We start from the raw sequence: 24157 nt of genomic DNA on the forward strand, positions 1-24157 counted from the left end.
TTTATGGTGTTTCTTCTTAACCGTGTCAGTTGGCCCCAGGCACAGGGTGCCTATCAATGGCAAGAGAAGTGTCATAAGCATGTGAAAGACAGAACATCTCGTTATATCTTAATATGGAATTTAACAAAAAGTCTATGTATAGCACTCTCTGTAGGTTCTTCACCAGATGGAAGAGAGTTCTTGTTAATGTTCATCCTACTGTGATACACTTCAGCAAGCCCAAGTTACCATTAATATGACTTAAATTTTGACAAGGTCAAACCTTGCTGGACTATATTTAAAAACACTTTTATCTCACTGCAATAGGATAATGTGTTCTAAGATTATATGCTGCAGGAACATAAGACTCTTCCACTGATGCAGCCTAGGCTCAGAAACTAATGCCCTACACTACGCTTCAAGTTAATTACTGCTGAACAGTGCACGAGTACAGCATAGGACTATCGACACAGTACCAGGAGAATTAGTATGCCCTTTTGATCAAAGAAAACTAGGACCAGCAATATCCAGAAAAGTAACTACAAAACTGCAAAGCTCTGAGAGGAATTTTGGGTGATTTTATTTGTTCATTATTTGTGAAGTCAAGGCTCCATAAAGGAGCAAATTTGACTACAACATTGAAGTTACAGGACCATGAGGTTACAAAGGAGATCAAGATGTCACCTGAACCATCTGTCTGCTGGACAATTTGATCAAGTTTAACCATGCCATTTTGGTAAATGCATGCTAAACCTGTCCTTGAAGCCCTCCAGTGATGAACATTCTCCTCTGCCAGTATATTCTGCACTCATCATTAGAAAGTTTTTGGTTTTGTTTTTTTTTTTCTGAACACAGTCTTTCCGGATGAAATGTAAGGCCTTTATTTCTTGTCCTACCTACAAGGTTCATAGGTAGGCTGATCAGAAGACTAGAAAGCTTCTCACACTTTTTTTTTTTCTGATGGGTACAAGTGTGTCCAAAACTGGACACAGTTAAACACCATTACACCATTACTCCTTCCAGTTGCAATTAGTGGTTTTGTAAGTCTTTCTAACAATTGTTTTAACTCTGTTCTGGTTCCCAGTATTGAACAGTCCAATATCATTATTTGACCCTACAACGATCCTTGTCCTAAACCTGAAATAGGGTTTTCAATGCACATGCTTGTTGAAGGACAAACAACAGATTAATTGCTGGCCCTAATGCTGTGTTTGTGAGTGCTAAGAAGTCATTCCAAATGTTCCAAAATGGATTAATCAAGTATAACGAGTCTATTTAATTACTGAAAGACCAGTGATCCTCATTTTACTATAAGCAGCTTTTCGTTTATTTGGAGTCTGTAAATAGAACAGAAATCATTGCATGACAACTGCAATTCATGTCCCAGAATATTCAGGTTGTAGCAGCAATATAGTGAACAGAATACAAGAAGCCAGAGAGGACTCCATATGCACAACTGCATTTCTGCATGGCATTGCAAGATTAGGCGTAAGTTTTTAAATATATCGGCATTCCTTGCTATAGTCAAAATACAGAAACAATTCTTTTTGCTCCATGTAACAATACAATATCCACTTCCTTAAAAAAAAAAGAAATACCAGCAACAATTAAGTCAGCTACACTAATTACACTTAGCTTTTTAAGAGGAAAAGTCCCTCAGGTTTAATAAAATCAAAGTAGTCCATGACTTCTATAACATAAGCCTTTATAGATGGCTGAACTACAGACAGTGAACTCACCTATGAATGCATATATGGTAAAACCAAAACATGATACAGATTACTTTAAATTATGTGTCTGAATCTAGACAGCTCAATCAATTTTCCAATTCTCCTTTCTACTCAAGCTAGTTATTCTTTAACTAGAAGACAAACAATAGAATAACTTTTAATGTTAACCCTCTGTTAGCTGCAAACTGCACTGATTCAATATCACCTGAGGAAGGTACATGTGCAGGCTTTTTTCATTTTTATAAAGTCACTTCTCACTCTTAGAAGCAGACACAGTAACTTTCTAGGTGACAACATGCTACAGCTGAAATATCATCCTAAGGGAAGGAATGAGGAAGGCAGTGACTTAAGGAGGGAAAGTAGATGGCACAATGAATCCAAAAAGGCACAAGTTCTAATTAAGGATTTTGGATCGCTTCACTGCCTCAGGCAAATTCAGCCCTACAAAACAAGGCCCGGGAATAAACTATTACAAAAAGATACAAGCTATTAAAAAAACTGAGCAATGGGCTCCCTCTCAACTCCCTTACGACCCCGACCTGCCCACGTTATCAGTAAGATGAAACAGGATGACCAGCGTATTCTAGACTCAAATGTACTGTTATATTAGCTTGGGTTTCACCTCACACTTCAGACCAGACTCCTGACCATCCATCCTGTTTCCATGCAGGTATGCTCTGTTCTCAGCTACTGGCTCAACAGACTGAAAAGCTTGGGCGTTGGGGTGGAGGGGTGAAGACTGAACCAGACTGAACCCAAACGCCACTCCACCAGGCACCCAAGCTACATCCTCCAGCTAGGAACATGCCCAAGATGATTGTGTCTTTCATCTTTCTATCTAAAGTATTGTTTCTTTCCGCTATGTCTGAGCAACTGAGGCCACACGTGGACTTCTAACAGTATCACAGCACATCACAGCTGTCTGAGCATGCCAAAACCCCTGTACCGTGGTCCCACCCTGGAGGGCCAGCCCGCGGGCTGAAACACATGTGACTTTGACGACTGCTCCCACCACAAACAAACTTCTGTGGCAGACTCACTCCGCTAAGCAGTTTCTCCCCCACCGCCTCGCCCACGGCGCAGCACCACCGCAGGGCTCGTGGTGGAGGAATGCTTTGTGCTGGCCTTCCAAGCTTGGGCAAGTTTCTTCCGTCTGGGCATGAGAAAACCGGGGTAAGACATTTCTTTGCAACACAGAGCCCGTTTTGGGGCTGGGCACAGGCACACTGATTGTGCTTGCAGTGAAATACAGGCAGGGTTGTAACTTTTCAGCTGGTACATATCTGAGTATTTCGCAACCCCCCACCGAGGCAGCGCTACATCACATGGTGGTTGCCCCTGAGGACCTGAGGTGCAGAGAGACTAAGCAACCTGCCGGAGGTCATCCAGGCACCCACAGCGGGATGGAGACCAAGCCAAGGATTTCTAAGTCTCTGGCCTGGCATCTGAACACTGAGTCATACTTTACATTGTCATCACAGCGATACCATTCAAGCTCCTTGCGTCAGCATTCCCACCCTCTTCCTTCAAAGGAACTATAGAACAGCAATTAAAAATCAGATCTAGATTGTAGAGTTTCACACTGAAAGAAAATGTTTGATCATTTACAAGTGCATGGAACACAAGTGTACATACACATACAATCTCTTTTGTTTTTTTGCAAAAAAAATTGATCAATCGACAAAGAAATCACCTGGACTGAGGAAATAAACATGATCATACAATGCAAAAGTCACACATAGTGCTGTGAAAGAAAATATATTTTAAATGAAGTTAATTAGAATAAACCTACTTGCATGAGCACAGCTTTTAGGCTTAAGAACATACCAATTATCTAAAGACCACTGGATTACAAATTTACTACCATTTTATGCGGATGCCAGTACTACCATATGAGCTTTCTTAAATCAGCATGGTCATATCATGCCATCAGCTTTTTTTTAAAAAACAGATCCAGTCACTGGTTTCAAAAGGCAAGGCTTCCTAAAACTGCTGCACAATACAGCAGCTGAATAGATGCAATAACCATCTCAAGAAAGTAGGCTGTCCTATCAGTCAAATTGTAGGTTATTACAGAAAGCACAAAACCTAAATCAAGGACTTGACATTAGAATCAGGGACATTCATGGCAGGCAGTCTGTCAGGACATGGGGCTGATGACTCCCTGTCACACCAGGAGTAGCTCATAAGTACAAGTAGTTTTCATTAGAAACAAAGAGTTTCACAAAAAATACAGAAGACAAAGATCACTCTTTCGCCCCTTGTAATACAGCTCGATATAGCATCAAACATAGCGTATAAAATATTTTGCTTTAGAGACCACAGTTACTCTTGAATTCAACGTGGGTCTTTCTTTAAAAAAGCAATGTTCTTAAGAAACCTTAGAGCCACTTCTGACACTGATATGAGATGTTCCTCCATTTAATGTCAAGAAATTATTTTGATCACATTTTTTTCTAAAACCTGAAGTAACGTGTGCACACACGACATTTGCATCATAAAATATTTTCAAACCTGAACCTTCTTTCCAATGCGTCCCACTCAAATAATGCTCACACCGTGAAATAAGAGCACACAACCGACGAAGAGTTGCGGGTACTTTCTCTTGAAAAAAGGTTACGAATCTCTGCACCCTAGAAAAGCAGAGTCCCGCTGCAAAGAGAAAGACGTGCCCCTCCGGCCGCTAGAAATCCTGCTGCCACCTCTGCGGCGAGGGAGGGCTGTCAGCGCGTCCCCGGCGCTGCCGGCCGACGAAAGGGGCGACGCGACGCCTGCGGCCAGACCAGACCACCTCGCGCAGAGGAGGCAGCCACCGCGCAGCGACGCCGGACACCCGTGCGGTGCGGTGCGGGGCCGGGGCCGAGGCCGAGGCCGAGGCCTCCTCGTCAGCTCCCGCCACGAAGAAGCGGAGGAGGCGGCGGCCCGCGCGCAGCGGGAAGGTCAAGCGGCTCGTAGCCGCTCCGCGACCCACACAAGCCAAGGTCAAGAGATTCGGTCAGCGAGCTTGGCCCGGGCATAAGTCACAGCGCAAATGAATTGTTTTAACAAATCAGCTCTGGTCAATTAAACCGAACACGACATGTTGCATCGCGTAGCTGGGTTCTTGACACTAAGGCCAGGAGCTGAGGCCAGCCTCGTAAAACACGTCTTTTAACATGGCATAACAAATCTAAGGTAATCCATCCAGAAACTGCAGATGCCAGAATAATAAAATACAAGTTGTCCTGAGTGGAGATGTTTTCACACTTTCAAATCAGAGACACAGGGGTACAGTCATCCTTTCAATATAGCTGGCATTACTTTCAATGGCATTAATCATACAATGGAAAATTGCTGCTGCAGAAAATACGCTTGCTATCTATCAGATGCAAGGCACTTCCAAAAAAAAATCTTCTAAGCAAATCCAGCATTTTCTTGTTACTTGTTTCACCAAAAATTCAAGCTGAAAACGGTTTGGTATTTTTGTCCAATATAATCCACACACAAAAAATGTAGTCTACAAATATTTTAATTATGTTTAATTTCTAAAGTCATGGAGTCTGTAATTACTAGATTCAAATATGTGCACATCTCTTTATTTCTATGTTAAAGAAAAATGTATCAATAGTTAATTCTATGAGTTGTTCTCGGTGAATATTTTCTGAAGAATACTGCAAGATATCTGACTAATGAGTAAAATACAATGCTATATTTAAGATAAATAGGTTATATTTATCTTTCACTTGTATAAATCCGTGCCTTACAAAAATATGTGTAGAAATTCAGGTTAATAAAAGATTGAAGATTGAGACGACAAATATATAACCAAGATGTTCAAGAACTAAATATTCAAAATTTATCATTGTCAAACTGCAAATAATATGGAATTATACTTATTTGCACAAAACATTTGAGTTAAGCATATATTAGAAAACTTTTTTTAATTTCCCAGCAGACACACTGAGTTTCTCAAACAGAGCTGACTAACCATTCATTTTTGTATTTGATTTTGCTGTTCAGTCTTTAAGGAAGAAAAAGGGAATCCTTTTGTTCATTTTCCATATGTATTTTTTCGGGAGGAAATAATTAAAAGGCACCTTTGAAGTCATAAAGATTCCTTTACTATCGGTACCTCTAGAACTGGGAAGGACACAGAGAAATTTAAGTTTCCTCTGCTTTGGAGACACATAGTTACTGTTAAAAGGTATACGGCTTCTCTTACAGAGAAGAACCCTTAACGGCTGAACGGGCTTCAGATAAGCTTTCAAGCTATTCATTGCCCAGTGCTGTACCACAGTAACTTACCCTTGATTTCAACTACATTTCTTAAAGGAAAAAAAGTTTAAAAGGTCCCAAGCACTTTATGTAGTTAGGGAGGACCTAACATTGAAACGATTCAGATGTCTCTCTAATTTTAAGTCACTTTTTTCACAGCAGGAGAGGCACAGGGGGTGAGAGGGATGTAACATGTAGGAGGCATGGGGCACACAGGTGAGAGGTCTAGTATTCAGGCTGGCTAAAAATGTCCCAAAACACTATCACTGGTATAAAACACATTTTAGATTATCAACCCTCCTTCAGATAGAATCTCCCACAAAAGTAAAATTTGAAATGCGTATCTCCCATTGACTGTGAGAAAAGCTAAAACAAAAGTCATATGCCAATAATGATGTTCATAAGAAATTGCTAAAGAAATATAATTAGAAAAAAAAGCACAATATACTTCCAAAAAAATTCTCTGCAAGAGAGCTTGGGAAAAAAAGAGCTTTCAAGCAAAAACTGATCTTTTTATAATACAAAAAAGTGGGAAAAAAGATCGACAGCTATACTAGAAGACTGTTCACTCAGTATCCACCTACTGTACAATATACACACCCAAATCAATTCTCTTTTCTCTTGGACAAAGCTAATAATCTAAGATTTATTTCCCGTTTACTAGCTTCTGAGCCTCTTAAACCTCCCCCTCTAATCCAGGCTCATGTCTATGAGCCAGGTTATTAGCAACTATTTGTAGAAGTTCTGAGTGTAAAAAAAAAAAAGACAGACAGACAGAGGAAGAGAGGGAGAGAGGGAAAGAAAGAGAGACTAAAACCATGAAACCTCCCTATAAAGAATAACATCTTGTTACTGTCAGACAAACTCTGGCTAATCACTCAGGCCTTTTTCCCTTTTCACATTCACTTAGCATCTGAAAAGTGTCTCCAGGTAAGAAACTTCTTCTCTGTCCCAAAATGGAAGTAACAAGCCTATTCAGTTAAGTTAGCCATTTAACTTCATCTTGAGATCATCCAATCCTAGTGATTACAGCAAAGCAACATGATGAGAATGGGATATATTTCTTTAGGAAGCCTCTTGAGCTGTTGTGTTTGGTGCTACAGTGTGCTGCTCTAAGAACCAGAGCTTCTGGGAGCCACCAGCCCTTGGGATTTCTGAAATACTCCTCTACTGAAGACATGGAGGAGGAGGAGGAGGAGGAGGAGGAGGAGGAGAAGGAGGGAAGAAACAAAGGCTAGAAGAGATGTGGACTCGACAGCAATCTGGTGCAATAAACTTTAAAATCCAACCTGCTGTGGCATTAGTGTTTAATTATTTCAGTGAAGCTTTCAAAGTTCTAACAGATTCAATATGCATGAAAATAAAGAAATTTAAAATATTCATCTCAACCTTTTATTTGAAGTATTTATTTTATGAATTAGTGGCCTTATTTATAGGTTTGAAGAAGCCTTTTTGCCCCCAATATTGTTCTTCTGTTTGCAACCACTGTGAAGAAAGAATCTTCCTTTTTGTTTTCTATTCTTTTCTTTGTTATTCAATAGCTTTTTGCTATTGATCTAAATGTGATTCATAAATTAACACTGATTGCTTAATTTTCAACTGGTTGTACACAATTTACTTAACTGTAAGTTTCCTTTGTGTTAAACACAATTAATGTTATTTAATCAGGTGAAAACGACCCCCCTAGTGTAGCAGGTAGAAGAAACCAGAACAGATTGAGCAAAAAGCCCGTTCTTAAAGTATATGTATTTCATTCATGCCTGGAATGTTAAAATTAAATATACAAACTTCTTTTTTCTTTCTCACCAACCTGTCATAACACCCACAGCCCTGCTCTGACAGAAACTAAATGAAAAAAAAGCTACCCATTTTGAATTTTCCGTTGCTACTATTCAAATCTCAGTTCACACATACATATTCTGAAAAATGAAAAATGATGGGTGATCTTTCTAAATGTTTGATTTCCTACATATCCACATGCAAAATCTCTATAATCACTCAAAAAGCATTATTATGCCCATATAAAAATCAAATTAACTGCCGTCTTTTAATGATAAATGCATTTCCTGCCTGATATTTTCAGCACATTTGATGTATTCCAAAAAAGTAATCATCCTATATTTTACATTAGAGAACTAGAAAAGACATCAGTATGGTGTTTTTGCAGTAGACAAAAAAGTTTTCTAAATTGTATTTTCTACACCCCTGACCAGACTGGAATTGCTCAAAGTATACCAAAGCTTTGTAAAAGTTTATTATTCTCTGTCAGATTATTATACTACAAAAAGCTCTTCTCAGATGAGAATGGATAAAACATTAAACTCATACATCTGCTCCTGCACTGGCTCTTTGATTCAAAACTGAGATTTGTTTTAACACAAGGGATCAGCATGTCATTTCAGCGTGTAAGTGAAAAGCTTCTAGAGCATCTAGACACCTATAGGTGCAGACAGGAATAAGCTCTATATCCTGTTGTTTCCAGCATAACTACCAATTTGTTGCGTAAACTCCAACAAATCACCTTGTGCCTTGACGTACCCTATTGCAAAACAGGTAGAATGTTCAATTGTATGTTCCCATATAAAGCATTCAGAAGGAGGCAGATCGTTAAAGCTAATGGAACTAGGAACAATTAGCAGCTCAACAGATTGATTGATCTTTCCAGGCCTAGTTCTTTTATTAATTGCACGTGGAAGCATCAATGCACACAAGAAATGCAAACCCTTGCCCAAAACCCATCAGGTTGGTGTGACACTTTTAATATATGAATATTATATGAACCGTACAGAAAGGAGGCTATTCAGGAACTATTTGGGGTGTGATTTTAAATGGAATTTCTTACATTCACAGTGGACTAACCAAAAGAATTTCATATATCATTTTAAAATATAAAAAGTATTATTTTGATATTCCTGTAAAAGCAGTTTTCTAAGACGTTTACCAAATGTAACATAAAGCATTATTTAAGAATGATCACAGAAACCTATCTCAAAATTTGAGCTCCCTATAAAAATATATCCAATACCGCCATTCAATAGAGGATGACCAATTGTCAGTGCTAAGCTAGGCTAAAATCTGTTTCAAGACGATGCAGATGCGGCATAGAAACTTCTGCGCTCTGGCTGAGGTTATCCGAAAACGTGCTTAATAGCAAGCACAAAGCACACTGCAAAAATCAGTAGGCCGGAGCGAGTTACTTTAAACTGCAGCCGGCTGCAGCCATGTGGTGCGCGCGCAGCGCCCGCGCGCCGCAGCCGCTATCTCCCAAGATCTGCAGGCTTCCCCGTGGCACCGCGCACAGATGCATCTGCGCACAGCGCCCACCCCACCTCACCGGCACAGAGCCGGCCCTCTCCCCGCTCTCCCCCTCGCTCTTTTTCTTTTCTTCTTCTTGCCTTTCTTTTTTTTTTTCCCTCTTCCCAAACAGACAGGACACAGTCTGGCGATTCAGGGACTCACATAGGCCAGACTTCCTTCTGTGCAGCCCTTTGGGTAGAACTGCTAATCCTTCTTATTAATTAACGAGATAATAGCGGTTAACCGGAAAGCAATATTAATGCTAACTATCTAGCAAACTTCCAGCAGAAATGATTTAGCCTTTTCACTGATTTCCTGGTAAGAAAAATCATGCAGCTGGAACTGCAACAGCATCCTGATGTTTTAAGAACTTAAAAAATTCATAAGTTGTCTGAACAGCATCAGACTAAGAAGATCTGTATCTATTTTTCGCTCTCGTTCTTGGATAGCTTAAAAGATCGTCCCCTCAACTTCAGATTTTATCAACAGCTGGGGATGCAGGCTCCCCCCAATTATATCACTCTTGGACGAGGACAAAGGAGACCGTAAACAGTAACATGACTGATCTGAGAAATGCACTGTGAGAGGTGCACGCATTAAAACACTTACAAACGTTCAGTACATTTACCATCGCTTCAGCCCTTTAGGCTCCCAAAACATTTCTCAGGATCTGCTATGTCTCATTCAGTACATGTTGAAATATCTAATAGCAAGTTTGCACATTATTTATGCTGCAGAAAATAAAAACAGCAGAGACAACGGGGGGTATCAGGAATTCTGCAGATGAGACACACTGCTGCAGATATGTTTTAGAAAAACAGGAGTGCAATTTTTTTCTTCCATCAGCCACTGTAAGACTAAGTAAAACATCTATAAGGAGAAGGGATTTATATTATCTGGGTTCTGTTGCAGCAAACAAGTACTGCGGCTTTCATTCAACGATTGTCAAAAACTTTCCAATGTGCCCACTGCAATGCGGATGCCAACCAACGAATCAAAGGCATTCAGCAACGAGACAAAGAGGGTCTGATGCCAACCTCGGTGCCACTGGCAACCATTATTGGCACCGAGCACATTGTCTGCCGTTTTTTTCTGCTCTCCTGGCACTTGACGAACAAAATGGCGGTTCCCGGGGCCGCGGCGGCAGCACGAGCCCTGCGCTGGTGGAGTCAAATGCCACCAAAAGATTTTATAGGGGCTGCGGCGCGTTTCGGACCAAGCCATGGAGGCTCGCTGGTGCCTGACAAAAATACGGTTTTGTCAACAGAAGCAACGATCTTGTCATTTTCAAGGTTTGGGCTTTTTTTAAAAAAAACTTTGGGGGGGGGGGCGTGGGGGGACCCTGATGCGCAGAACAAGCAGAACCCCATAGAAATGTATTATCTTGAGGATAATGTTGATGCTAAACACTGACTGCAGTGCGTAGTTCCCATTTTCTTTCTCCATTTCAGTCAAAGGAACTGCATTGCAACCTATGTCAAACCGCTTTTTTTTTTTTTTTTTTTTTTTTTTTAAGATCCAGAAACACAAGAAGGTGAGAGAAGAGGGGAAAAGAGGCTGAGCGCTGAGGGAGAGGAGCGAAAAGGAGAACCCCATGAAGTTGGTCAAAGACAAAGCTTGATACGTTGGTCCTTATTTCTTCCTTCAAGACAGACATGGAAGTAGAAGCCCTTTTTATAAAGAACGGAAAGGATTATTGACACTTCTAGATCTGGAAATTGTCAATATATTGTAACATTACTCTGCACTGCAATGCGGATGCCAACCAACAAATCACAGGCATCCTAGGCTAAACAAAGAGGGTCTGATGCCAATCCTGGTGCCACTGGCAACCATCACTGGCACTCAAACTATCCTTCCTCCTCTTTTTTCTCCCTTTTTTTTTTAAGCAGCAAAAAACACAGTACTTTGCCTCTTTATTCATTTTATTTGCTAATTCCTTCTTCATATTTCTTTCAGGGACCAAATTGTTTCTATTTCTCTACTTAGTTTTATTTGACACCATTACTCAGGTTTTTATATTCTAAAAGAGAAATAAAAAGCAAAACAGAATGAGCAAGATGCAGCGTTTTGATTGACTTCACGCTTATCTTTTACAAAGCCTGGTATTCTTAATCAAGTGCACTACAAAGTGCCACAATTAACCTGCTTTCAATGAGGACAGAGAATCAAAGTTTGACAAAAGGAAAAAAAAATTACTAAGATAACTTAATATGACTTCCTCAAGAAGAGAGCCACCAGATGTTAGCAGAAGATTTACTGCAAAGCAGCAACAGAGATACAAAATACATGCAGTTTACAATAAACAAAAGGGTCTACTAAGGGTGACTTGATACAAAGAAATCAGCCAGCTTCATCTGCCAGTGTATTCTCTTCTTACAGCTTCTTATAACTTTGGAAGTCATAACATTACAGTATGCTTATCTTATTCCTATTTAGATAAACGTTTTGAATATACTCCTATCCTCAGTCCATTTAAATTAATAAAATCAGCAACTGCTCTGCAATTTTTTCTCCTATTTCAAGTTACAGACTTCCCACAACTTAAAAATCCACACTGTATAAGGGTACGCGGACCCCAGTTTCTTTGGCTCAAGAGCTACTTGAACTATTTTGCCTCCCTTTGTAGTTTTGACTATCACAGAGAGGTAAATGCGTCAGAATTAATCAGTGAGCTATGTCTTGAAACGTATGTATTCAAAATACCATTTGACGTTTCCTGCACAAAAGCGGTTGAAAGGTACAAATCATATACAGTTAAGATATTTTGTTTGATGCTGTCACAGCAAGCTTTCTTTCTATGTCATTGGGGATCAGATTTACCAGACTGCGCAGCTACTTAAAGTCACTGCAAAACATTTAAGTGTTGTATACATTGTCTACTGCTGTGGAAAAAAAAATGTAATAAACACAAGCAGGACGAAAGACAATGAACCATATTTTTTCACAACGAATAATCTAAAAAGTCGGACTATATTTTTATGTTCATGTAAACATAGAGCACCATTTGGATAATTAAATTCTAAAACACAAATTCATTAAAAGTAAAAAGTTTGTGTTGTGTATCTTTTCTCGTAAAGAATGAATACACACAGATGATAACAAAAACCTATAACCAAAAAAAGACAGGTGCAATTTTACTTTTTTGTTACTAATAAAATCCATTTGGTTTATTTTTCATTTGAATCCCATAGTTATATATTGAGCATCAGATAACAGCCTACCATCTGCCCTTCTGCAGGCCATTTCTTTCTACCACCAGGCCAAGTTGTGAAATGGCCCGCCATCTGCGGCCGTTCAAACTTTCCCTAGTTTAGATTTGCAGCTAAAAAAGAAATGCTTTATTACTGCTGATCAGTCAGCAGTGCAAAGACTTCTAGAGGATGATACAATCATCAGAAAGAACAAAAATGACCCTTCACAGAGAAAATGCTTTTCACAAGGCTTATAATCTGAGAAAACCTTTATCTGTTCACATCCATTTACGATTTATAGGACCAGCATACGGATATTGCTATCTGAATATGTAATACAACTAGCAGTTTTTTCCCTGATAAATAATTATCGTCAGCTGATTTTCTTTTAATTCAGTAAAACTAGGTTGAAGTAGCTCTTCCTTAGTATACCTGCAACTTCCCATATTTTAATTATCTGCCAAATAAAATCAGCATACCAGTGTGATTATGAAAATATAATGTTCATGGAAAATTCTCTGGAAATATAGCAGTGTGATTCAAACAAGTAACATGAGCTAGTGAGGCAAAATATGAATAAAATGTAAGCATTGTATGCTGTAATTCTGAATACATACAGCATTTGCAAAGCAGTATGTCTTTGATAAAGTTATTTCTTGTTCTATTTTGTAATGGTGAGAAAATCTGCAATTGCTTTTCAAAGTAATTGCAGATTTATCAGTTTAAGGACAAATTGTTGATTATTAGTAGCTAAAAAGATGAGAATAAATATTTTTATTATCTACGCGTTTGTGCAATTGCACATACCTGCATCTGTTGCTAACAGTACTGGGGGGAAAAAAGTGTATAAAAAAAGAATAATGTTTTCTAAAGTTGTAATTGGAAAAAATACACAACGTACTGCCACTCTTTGACAAAAATGGCAACTTCAGAAGAACTAAAGTACTTCCTTGGTATGTCCTACCCTCTCTTGGAAGAGAATATGGCACGTATGTCAAACGTATATGCCATTTACACAGGTCTGTAAGAGAGTGTGCATATGTATATACGTATACATGCTGATTTACATATGTATATGTACCCACATTATGTATATCAACCACGGAATAATGTTTCACTGGAAGTCAACCCTTAGGGGAAACAGGGCAACTTGGAATCAAAGTCCGACACACTAACACAAAAAACATGACAGTCTGCTTCCTACCTTGCTCCTGCACGTAGTATGCCAAAAACAAATCAAGCTCCTTGACTGATACTGTTATGTGATGTGGCTGGACGCAAAGTGCTGGATTTGTGCAATGTGGGGATTTCATGAGTCGCTCTCCATCCGTACTTTCCAAGGGGATGCCTTTGAACAGGATCACCATGACTAGATCCAGACGCCAGACTTTGTCAGCCTGTCGCAGGCAGTCGATTCTCCTAATCTTACCCTTCTGGTCAGGATTGGACAATACACAGCATGGGTGCTTCTTCCCAGTCACCGTGAGCACAAAATCCTCTCGGAACTCTTGGCGAATATCTTTGCGCAGCTTGGCGAGGAGCCTGGATGCCCACTTCTGCTTAATTTCGGGCTTCTCACTAAGTAGCTCATCCTTGACTGCTCTTTCCTCGTCCTTTGACATTCGCTTCTCGTGTTTTTTAAAGTACTTGCGTTTTCGAGCCTGAAGGTTGAACCACGTATAGGCAATTGCACGGACATGTGGAAGAAGTGCCTCAATGAACGGGTGAAATTCATCCTGTGGAAAGAATTGGAGGGAAAAAAAGAAGAGAAGAAGAAAACTCAAAGTCAGTATGTTCTCACAACCAAGGCAGCATCACGACAGATTTCCGAAAATCTTAAAGTGAAATCCAAGATGAAGAGAATAAAGACTAAAAATTTAGTTAAAATTTACACAAATTTCTGCACATCTTGTATGCCATTATTATCGCTGTCAGGCAACAGACAATAGTACACGGAGAATCGCACTTTCCCCACATTTCACTCTTTGAAAGAAGCATGTGAAGATTTTATTTTGTATGCCTCCCCTCACTTCATCCCACAATGCTGCACAGACTACATCATTTAAAAAAAAGATGCTGTCAAGATGTTTTATTTCTAACATTTAAATATCTGAGTGAACGGCTAACATCAAGAAAAGTACCATTGCACAAAGAGGACACTATACGGTTTTAAAGAATCTGAGCAGAAACGTTCAGGACGCCGAAGCGAATGCCACAGTTCATTTCTCTTCTCTGTGGTACAGAAACACAAAGCATATACATGCTCAGTGTAATGCCACACAGTTCCCGCTTTTGGAGCATGCTCTCAGCAAGAGACTGCTGGTGGCACAAAGAGCATGCGCCATTAAACTTGATCCATTTTCTTATCAAACGTCCAACATTCCAGCACTGAAACAGCACCATTCCAGTGGTGGTAACTAGAGAAACCAGTATACAGTAAGGGAAAGTGGGCAAAAGACACAGCATGTTGCATAAAAATCCTGAACAGAAGCTCTGTACTTTCAGCTCTTCAGGCTTCCCTCCCACCACCCCCAAACTCTGTGAAATAAGAGTTTATGAAGTTGAGAACAAAAATTACATTAATGTTCTTCCGGCAGCTCCACTATGGGATTTGAAGCCCCACAGAGTCGGTTAATTTGTTAACTGATCACATGAGTGTGGCAATTATTCTAAACCCCTTAAAAATCAATCGGAGGTGTACAATGAAAAATGGCAACTTGGCACAAACTTTGCATTCTTTGTGTTTCTGCATGCTGTGGCAGAGTGACATTACGAGTGCACCACTGGTCAAACACTGCTTTTGTGAAATCCATGCAATTTGTTTACAGTTCTAAAATATTCCTTCCTGTCATCTGGCTTCACCTGCAAGTTCTTATCTTCTGCCTAGTAGCAGTACGTATTGCATTAAGGAGGTAACGCTTAGTTGTCATCTACAAGTACATCCTATAGCAATTAAATTAATTCATTTTATCTACTTTAAGTATCATCCTACACATCCATGTTAATGTCTGAATAGGCCTTTCAAAATGTAATGCCTCCTTCCTGTGAACAAATCCGCTGTTTAAAACAGCATGATCTGCTTATCAAACATCATTGCTATATTTTGGCTTGGAAGGGAGACCTGAGGGGAGGTATCTCTCTTTCGGTGTGTACACATATTTGGTTTTAAATACTATGCAGATTGTCATTGTACTGAGTGACACAGTGCAATCAAACTAAGACTTTACCTTTTTTATATGATTACATTCAAGAACACAATTAACAAACTAATATTTTAGCTACGCTGCTAGACAGAGAATGAATTATATTTAATCAGTAGGCTGATTAACTCCATTAAGGTAAAAATGATGAAAGTATAACTAATGGTCTCATAATTATACATAGTTCAGCCTGCCATTGTGGAAGCTTACTGGCCTTCAGGCCAAAAATTTAGTATTTAAATCTTCAAATTTCAAACAAACTTCCAGATTTCCTGAATATTAAAAACCTACTAGATCTAGTTACCATTCTTCCCTACCCACCCTCAAATCAAATAGAAAACAACAGAAAAGTTGCAAACGGTTTATCTATGGCCATGCTATTTTCACAGAAAAAAAGGAAGAGACAATATTGGAACATAATTCAGGACATTAAATGATTGCATTACAGTATGATGCTTAACAAAAAGCCACAACGGCAAAAATTAAACTGATTAGTAGTTTTCAGCAGAGGTTTGAACAATTCTGATACCATACTGGCACATAAAACCAGGCCGTGGAAAGAGTTAAACCACAATCTGTTCTTTGTGTGGGAAGGCAATACTGCTCTGAGTAACCACAGCCCATGATAAGACTTCCCTATCTTCATATGCTTTCTGATGCCATGCTTTTTTTCCCCTCATTTATAACTACTACAGAAAGTTTATTTTCTCACCTACAGAACTCATCTTAATCAAAGCATTTTAATATATATTTTTTTAACATAAGCAGAAAGACTGCACGGTGTTAAATCTTTCCAATTCATTTTAGACTGAATAAAACAGATTTACTACAGATTTTGGAAACTCTAACAGCTGGGAGCTAAAGGGGTGGGGGGTGGGGGGAAGCAGGGGGCTGACAAGCTTTGGGAGAAAAGATTTTCTGTCCCAATATAATTTCTCGTACATCTAAAACAGACTTCAGCATTTATACCTTAAAATGGCAATAAAATTACTATGGAAATAGTCTGCGCTATTAGAATACTACAGATCTAGTTTTCCTTTTTAATAAGAACATGACAACTATTTTGGAATGACTTTACCTTTAGTGACTGCACATAGTATTACCAACAATAACCAATAGTATTTTAAACGCATAAATATTTCATATAGTGAAACACCAGTTTTTAAATTCAGATCTCCAGCGGTTGAATGTTTTGCTTTTAAAAGAGTGGGAAAAAAAACCTTTTTTTTTTTCACTGTGTTCAGGCTTTTCTTTCATAATATCATTAACTTCTAAAGCTATAAATATATCTGGAAGAGTGTGAAGGAGAAGCACAGCAAAGAACGTCCTGTTCTAAAGCAATATTATCAGATATCTTTGAGAGATTCATTGTGCATCTGGATTCCTTTCAAATGAAACATTACCTGACAAGAAGAAGTGCCCATAAAATGATCCTAAATGGAGATTTGCAATTAATCACACACATTCTTTACTAAACCTCCTAAAAAGCCATCTACTAAATTTGATTCTTCTTCCCTTAATATTCATATAGGCGATACTGAAAAATGATTTTTATGTGGCACTTACCCATGTGCCATACTTGCCCTTGCAATAAAGCAATTTATGGAGGTAAGATTTTCAAATGTCATAATAAATGGCTCAGATGAACCATGTGCACTGACAATTTAAACTAAAATGCAAGTTACTTTGAAATACGTATATAGCTTGTAAATAAATTTTAAAAATGCCAATAGTCTAATTGTGTTATAACGATGACGGATAGGCCAGGTTTTCTTTTCGGAATAGATAAAGGGAAAAACACAATGCCCTTCTCTTTCCTTCCACTTTTCTAAACTTTTTATCAATTCATCCAAGTTTGAACTGAGGACCATAAAATAAATATATAAGGCAGAAGTCTAGAAATTTTATACAGAAAACCTCATGTACTCAATTTCCCTGCGTTTCTCTGTGCACAGTGAAACAATATATTTGAGCGAGAAAAGAAAATGACAACATATTTCGAGTTTCCTGGACCACCACATTATGAAAATAAACCATGGTAAAAATATCACAAGAGACCAAGCACTTAAAGGCATGCGGTAACTGCATCCTATCACGCCTCAGCAAGAGAGATAAATGGAGTTTATACTCATTCCAAAACAGTGAAAGAGGGGCACATGGAGGAGGAAGAGAAAAGGACCAAAAAAAAATTAAGTTGCATTTGCTAAGTCTTCATTCTTCTTTATAGATATTTTACACCTAACCAAACTTTTATTGGAATGGTGATGGGTAACATTCCAGTTATGACAATAAGCTTGTCTTAAAACCATACTTTTAGAGGTTAGGCTTGTTTCTAAAAGGTGCTACGATGCAGCCTCGGCGCAAACTGAACTGCTGCTTTAGCAAGGAGCTTGGTCCAAACAGGTGTGCTGTGTCTGGAACTTTTACCAAAACATTTTGTTCTGAGCACATACTACCACAATCAGCATGCCTCTAAATAGCCTTACGGATGGAGAAAACAATAGAGAGAACTTTATTTTAACTCAATCACAACTTAAAATAAGATTCATCAATCTTTTATGTTAAATAAATAAATAACAAAAAGTATAAATTCTCATTTCCACTGTAAGCTTTTTTTTTTTTTTTAATTTAGGGAAAGGAAAAGTGACTAAAAATGTCTTATTCATTCTAGAGGGAGAAGATTCCCAAATTAAAATCAAATTGCTGTAATTGTGTTCTATGTATGTATCACTCAATGTGAGCTGTTTCTACATAGCACATGATACACCATGACCGGAAAACATTATGTAGAAGTTATTAACACACGAAAGCAAGAAACTGCTTTCTTGTACTTATTGCTGTAGAAGTGCAGTATTATGTTTTTGTATACACCTAAGTATGGCATTTTAATATAGATCGGTAAAAATCACGATATCTATTACAACTTTGAGGGGAAAAGTCCAAAAAAGCAAACACATAGGAAAAATGTCATTAGAGCAGGAAACAGCAAAATGAACTATCCAGTGTATTAGAGGTGGAAGTGAAAATATGCCTATTTACAAGGTAAAAACTACTTTCTTACGTTTTAGTCTTAGGTATATATTCTTGTGCAGAGAGGTCTTACTGCTTGTCAATAATTTCACAGAATGGACAGCCTATTCAGAATTAATTTTCACCAGCTGTGGAATCAACCGCAAGCAATAATTTCTGTGTGTGTACCTGTAAACATATGCGTGTATCTGTTACACAAAATGCTTCCTGCATATAATATTATTTTTTCTTTTGAATAAGAAATATTTCAGTAGCACTCTTTACCAGTTTTGCGCCACTGAAGTTCACGTTTACTTGCTGAAAATATCCATATCTAAGTCAATCACACTTAGATGCCAAACAAAATATAAACAATAAAAAATGTGTCAGCCAAAAAGCTACAGGACTGTATCCAATCACTGAATAACCCTTATCATTGTTTTCATCTTCATTCACAATTTATGAACACTTCAGTCCTTCTGCATTACACCGCTTTCCAATTGTGGAATAGCTTAAATCGTATTTATTTATTCGCTAGAGAACTATCGGGGCATTACTGGTTGCTTAATGACAGTACAGCACTAGACGATACTTTCGCACATTTTCCTCTTCTTTAGCTGTTTGTTGCACCAATGTGGAAGCAAGCAGTTATCGCCTAATCAGTTTACATCACATCCTCCTAAGACAGACTTCCACAAAAGCTTCCGAAAACTACCCCGGCTCCGCAGGCGCGGCGCCCCGGTGCCCATCTCGGCGGCCGCGCGCGCGGCCCGGCGCGCTCCCCGCGCGGCTGCCCGCGGCCGCCGCCTGCGCCGCCCGCGCCCCGGCGCCGCCGCTCGGGGAGGGGACCGAGGGGACGGCAGGGGACGGGACAGGAGGGGGGACCCGGCGCGGGGCCCCGCGCTGCCGGCGCCTCGCGGCTTCCCCCGCGGCTTCCCCCGCGGCAGCCCTCCTCCGCGCTGCAGAGCAGCCGCCCGCGCCCGCGTAACCAGCGGCCGGCTCCTGTCGCCTGCTTTCGGTGGTGCGCGCTCAGCCACACGCGGCGATTTAACCGCGGAGGGGGTGCCGTGTCCCCGCGTAACCGAACACGAAAATGCTCCGCAGCCCGGTCTTCCCCGCTGCCGTCGCCCTCGCTGCCGGCAGACGGTGCGTTATTAAGCGAACGTAGCGCAAGATTACTTTGCACCCGACAGCGCTCATCTTTTCGTCAAAAATAACACTTTTCCATTTGGACCCTCCTATTAGGGTCTGAATAAACCGGCGAGCTGAAAAGACAGCAGACCACTTGATTCCAATCAAATCAATACTTTTCAAACCTGCTTTTTAGCGCAATTATGCTCATTTCCATTTTGTTAACCTTTGACTTTTTATGCACTAACAATTAACAGTATTTGTCTATGCGTGACACTTTGAATGAATCTCCCCAAAACAATGGCCTGGTACAGTTTATTCTCTACTGTTCCCTTCTGCGAGAGGAGTTTGGCTCTGACAAGCAGTTACAACTGTGCTTTAACCCGTTACAACTACTAGCAATGACTCATTAACAACTCACATATAAAAATAAAAATCATGTGAAAATAAATATATAAATAAATAAATAAATAAAAACGCGTCTATACCTGAGTGAGACAGATTGGAGAATACATCATGACTTCGCTTTGAGAACACGCTGCCCGGAGAGCCCCTAAGAAAAGCCTCAAAAAGGAATAATTTCATCTATTCATTTTACAGTCATCTGAGACTCAAGGAAGATGAAATCAATCAGGACGGGGCTCTGCCCTGGATCACCACAACTTCACAACAAACCCCAGTCCTCCTTAAATAGCCAAAGATTCAAGTTCACTCCGTGTGCTAGATTTCCCGGGGTGAAATCCAATCTACACTTTTAACCCTCTTGTAGTCGGCGGCGCAGGAGTCTTGCTTTTGCTGCTGCTGCTGCTGCTGGTTGTTTTGCAGATGAGGGGGGGGAGGACTCGAGGGGGGTGGGCGGGAGGATTTTTTGTTTGGCCTTTTTTTTTTAATTTTTTTTAAGAAGTTGGTGGTGGGTTATTATGGCACTGTCACCACGCTCTCGAAAAGTTCAAGGTTACAGCCCGGAGCAGAGGAGGAAAATCCCGGAGTGATGGCAGGCGAAACTTTGCACGGCAGCGACCATGTGTGCGGGAGCGAGCCGGAGCGAGAGTGTGCGTCCCCAAGGGTGGAAAATGCTCCGCAGCGCGCAATCTCCGGGCTCCTCTCGCGGCAGCCTCAGCCTCCTGCTCCCGCTGCCTATCCGCTCCCTCCTCCCTCCCGCCCTCTCTCTCCTCTCCCTCTCTGCGGGCAATGTTAAGAGACTGCTTTCCAAACGCCCACTATAATAAAAATGATCTCTTGAAAATTCAGACGATAAATCTCTCCCTCTCTCTCCCTCCCTGTTTGCTCGCGCGCCTTCTCCCCCCTCCCTCTCTCTCACAGTTCAAAACTTGGAAGTTGAAAAATTCACCGGTTACACCCTCCGGACCCCGTTCCAGCTCTCCCCCCAAATGAGACTTAAGGATTTTTTTTTTAATTATTTAATTACACAATCATCGCTTACACTCCTCCTCCTCCTCCTGCAAACACATTCCTTTTCCAGCAGATCCCCCTCCCCTGCCCTCCCTCTTTATTAATCACCACCTAACCCTGCAGAAGGAACTACCACGTTTTGCAAACATCCCTCATCTTCCCTCTCTCCTGGTGGGAGAAAGTTGAAGGGGGGGGGGGCCGGAGGAAGCGGGGGGGGGATCGCCATCTGCATGAGGTTTCTTCTCCGTGCCCTCCTCTCGGGGTAGGATTTTGTCACCCCGACTGCCCCACATCCCCGCTCCCCCCTCCCCCGGGCGGCGGCGGGTAGCGGGCTCTGGTTTCGGCCTCCCGGGGCGGCTTTGGCCGGGGGGGCCGGAGCCCGGGGACGCGTCTCTCCGCAGCGGGCAGGCAGGGAAGCAGGCAGGGAAGGGCAGGCGGAGAGGGAAAGTTCTCTCCGCGCCCGCCAGAAGGGCCGCGGCGCCGGCGGGGGCCCGGTGCCCCATGCGGGGCGGCCCCGGCGGGGCGGCCGCGGCGCTGCCCCCGGGCCCCGGCGCTGCCCCCGGCGCTGCCCGGGAGGGACCACGGGCTTCCTCCGCATGCGGAGCCTTTTTTTTTTTTTTTTTTAATCCGCGGCAGGCATTTCACAACGACACATCAAGAAAAGTAGGCAGGTTCAAGTCAACCATGAAATGGTCACTTTTTAACCCCGTCCTGTCCTCATTAGGGAAATGCTCAAACACAGCCCATTTTCAGAGAGGGCTCTTAATGAGGGGAGCTTGCCAAGTCTACCAGCTGCAATTCCCATAAATTTACAAACCAAAAGAACACGGGGGAGGGGCGGGGGAGGAGAAAGCCCCTACAAGACAGGTAATGTCAAAGGAAACAGCAAGAGCCCAACGCGTTAACCCTTGCAGGAGCCCGCACCGCATCCCCTCGCCCCGGCATCGGGCTGCACCGGCAGAGCTGGCTCGGATCCGCAGGGTTTAGCAACAGCCACGGATTCTCCTTTCTACAAACCGCATTGGAAAGTAACAAGTTCAGAGCACGTGCTTAGGCAAGAAGGGATGAGGCAAACTCGGGGTTAACCACAGTGAGCACATTTATTTTCATATCGGGTGCAGAATACCCCCCAAATCCTATCATCTTCTCCCTTTCCCAGACACTGCAAAAAGCTGATAACGCCAGCTTTAAATACTGGAGTTTCCCTTTGAATAAATATTCAATTTAACTGGAGTTAATTTACCATAAAAGACATTCCCCTTGGCACAAACGCATTGATGTCCTTGAACACACCTCTTCGAGCGCTTGAACTCTTTACACAACGAGCCATTATTGCGGACCTGATTTAAAACCGCAGTAACCTCTCTGTATCCCCTTTCTCCCTCGTGCCCCTGCCCCCCAAGGATGGGCAAGCCCCCAACACCACAGCGAGTAAGGCTGCCTCTGTGAGCCGCGCAGATTTGGGGAGTCGCCCCTTCCCCTTGCTGGGCTTGCAGAAGGCCCCGCTGCCTCCCAGGTCCTGGCCAAGGGACCCCTTTGGGCCAGAGATCTGTGCGCCAAAAGCAACACCGGTGTGGCAATGCCCCTGGAGCGAGGAGAGGCAAACTGGAGAAGGGGAGCAAGGTGAGGGCAGATGCTGAGCTGGGTGCTTCCTGCAGCCCGGGGATGGGCAGGGCCCCCCGCCGCAGCGGGGTCCGGCCGACGGCCGTTTGCATCCCTGCAGGAGCGGGCTGAGAGCAGGTTTGCATCCGCACAGCAGCCAGCTGAGGGGGGGTTGCTTCCCCATGCAGAGGGGACCAGGGGGGCTGAGCCGGCCCCAGCGCACATGCCGGTGCCCCACCGGAGCAGCACAGCCAGCGGTCACGGCAAGGCCAGGCCCTCCCCAAAGCCAGTCGGCAGGCCGGGATTGAGCAGGCCCCTGGTGTGAAGGCATCCCAGGGGAAAGCCTGGCCAGGAGCTCCCGCATCCCTCTCCTCTCAAGGCCCACCTTCTCCTGACCACCACCTAGCAGGCAAGGTGGGCATGGCACAGGTTGCTGCGGATTTGTCCCCGGTTTGTCCCCACAGGCTCTGAGGGCACCAGCAAGGGCAAGCTGAAGCGGGCACCAGGAAGGCAATGGCACGGTTCAGCTTTGCTCCTGCGGCTTAGCCTCAGGACCTTGCATAGGAGGGAGGCCTCATCCTAGGTGGGTTCTCTCAAAAACAGAGCCATGCACTCTGCGAAAATAACAAAAGAGAGCGACTCTCCTCTGGATCCTTGCTGAGCTTCACAAATAGACATGTGAGAACCAGGTTAGCACATACTTCAGAGACACACGGTACTAATGCAGCAACGACAGCAGCCCCAGTGGCTGGGCCCTCGCATGCAGAGAGACCCTGTGGGAAAGTAGTTCAACTGCTTCCACGTCCTGGCTCTCATTAACTCCCATCCCCCTAAAAATCCTTTTCTCTCACCCCCCGCACTAAAAGCACTGCTACTGTTGCACGTTCTCTATCCTTGAAACTGGTGTACAGTTGCTTTTTGCTCTCACTGCCAGGGCTATGCCAACCTCCACGTGACATCTGAAAGTTCAGATATCATTTCAGTGCAGACAATTAAGAAAATAAAAGCCCACCATCCGACCTTCCCACTGAGCAGCACTAGGAGCTGTGCACAGGGACTGACTGGGACGACCTGGGGGAGCCCACCCGGCCAGCGGCAGGCGGGAGTGCCGGTAGCGCACAGCTGGGCATGCACACTCAGGCGCTGGAAAACTTGGTACACCAAATATGCACGTCCAGAGGCAACCCAGGAACAAAAGGCACCTTTCACATCAATAAGCTGCAAATGCCGAAGCTGTCTGTAAAATGCCATCCCTGAAAAAGTGCAGTCTCCAGAGGGGTCTGCCCCCTTCACCCCCCCATAGCCTCCCACCCTGCTGGGGTGCCCAGCACAGAGGCATCGAGCCCCC

At 42.2% G+C, this 24157-nt stretch overlaps 1 protein-coding gene across 8 annotated transcripts in view; it reads right to left on the reverse strand.

The window, feature by feature from the left end:
* NFIB (nuclear factor I B) overlaps positions 1–20631 on the reverse strand; it is a 175253-nt gene extending 154622 nt beyond the window's left edge. For all 8 annotated transcript variants that reach the window (XR_010887029.1, XM_067316664.1, XM_067316663.1 and 5 more), the window contains exons 1-2: positions 20283–20631; positions 13659–14190 (exon numbers count right to left, since the gene is read on the reverse strand). Coding sequence is in view for 7 of the 8 variants with exons in the window: in XM_067316664.1 (XP_067172765.1) it covers positions 13659–14190; positions 20283–20312 (562 nt within the window). In the remaining variant the exon portion in view is untranslated. The remainder of the gene's footprint in view (positions 1–13658; positions 14191–20282) is intronic.
* Positions 20632–24157: the final 3526 nt, after the last annotated feature.

The sequence above is a fragment of the Apteryx mantelli genome, chromosome Z (assembly GCF_036417845.1).
Source record: "Apteryx mantelli isolate bAptMan1 chromosome Z, bAptMan1.hap1, whole genome shotgun sequence".
Taxonomy (NCBI): Eukaryota; Metazoa; Chordata; class Aves; order Apterygiformes; family Apterygidae; genus Apteryx; species Apteryx mantelli.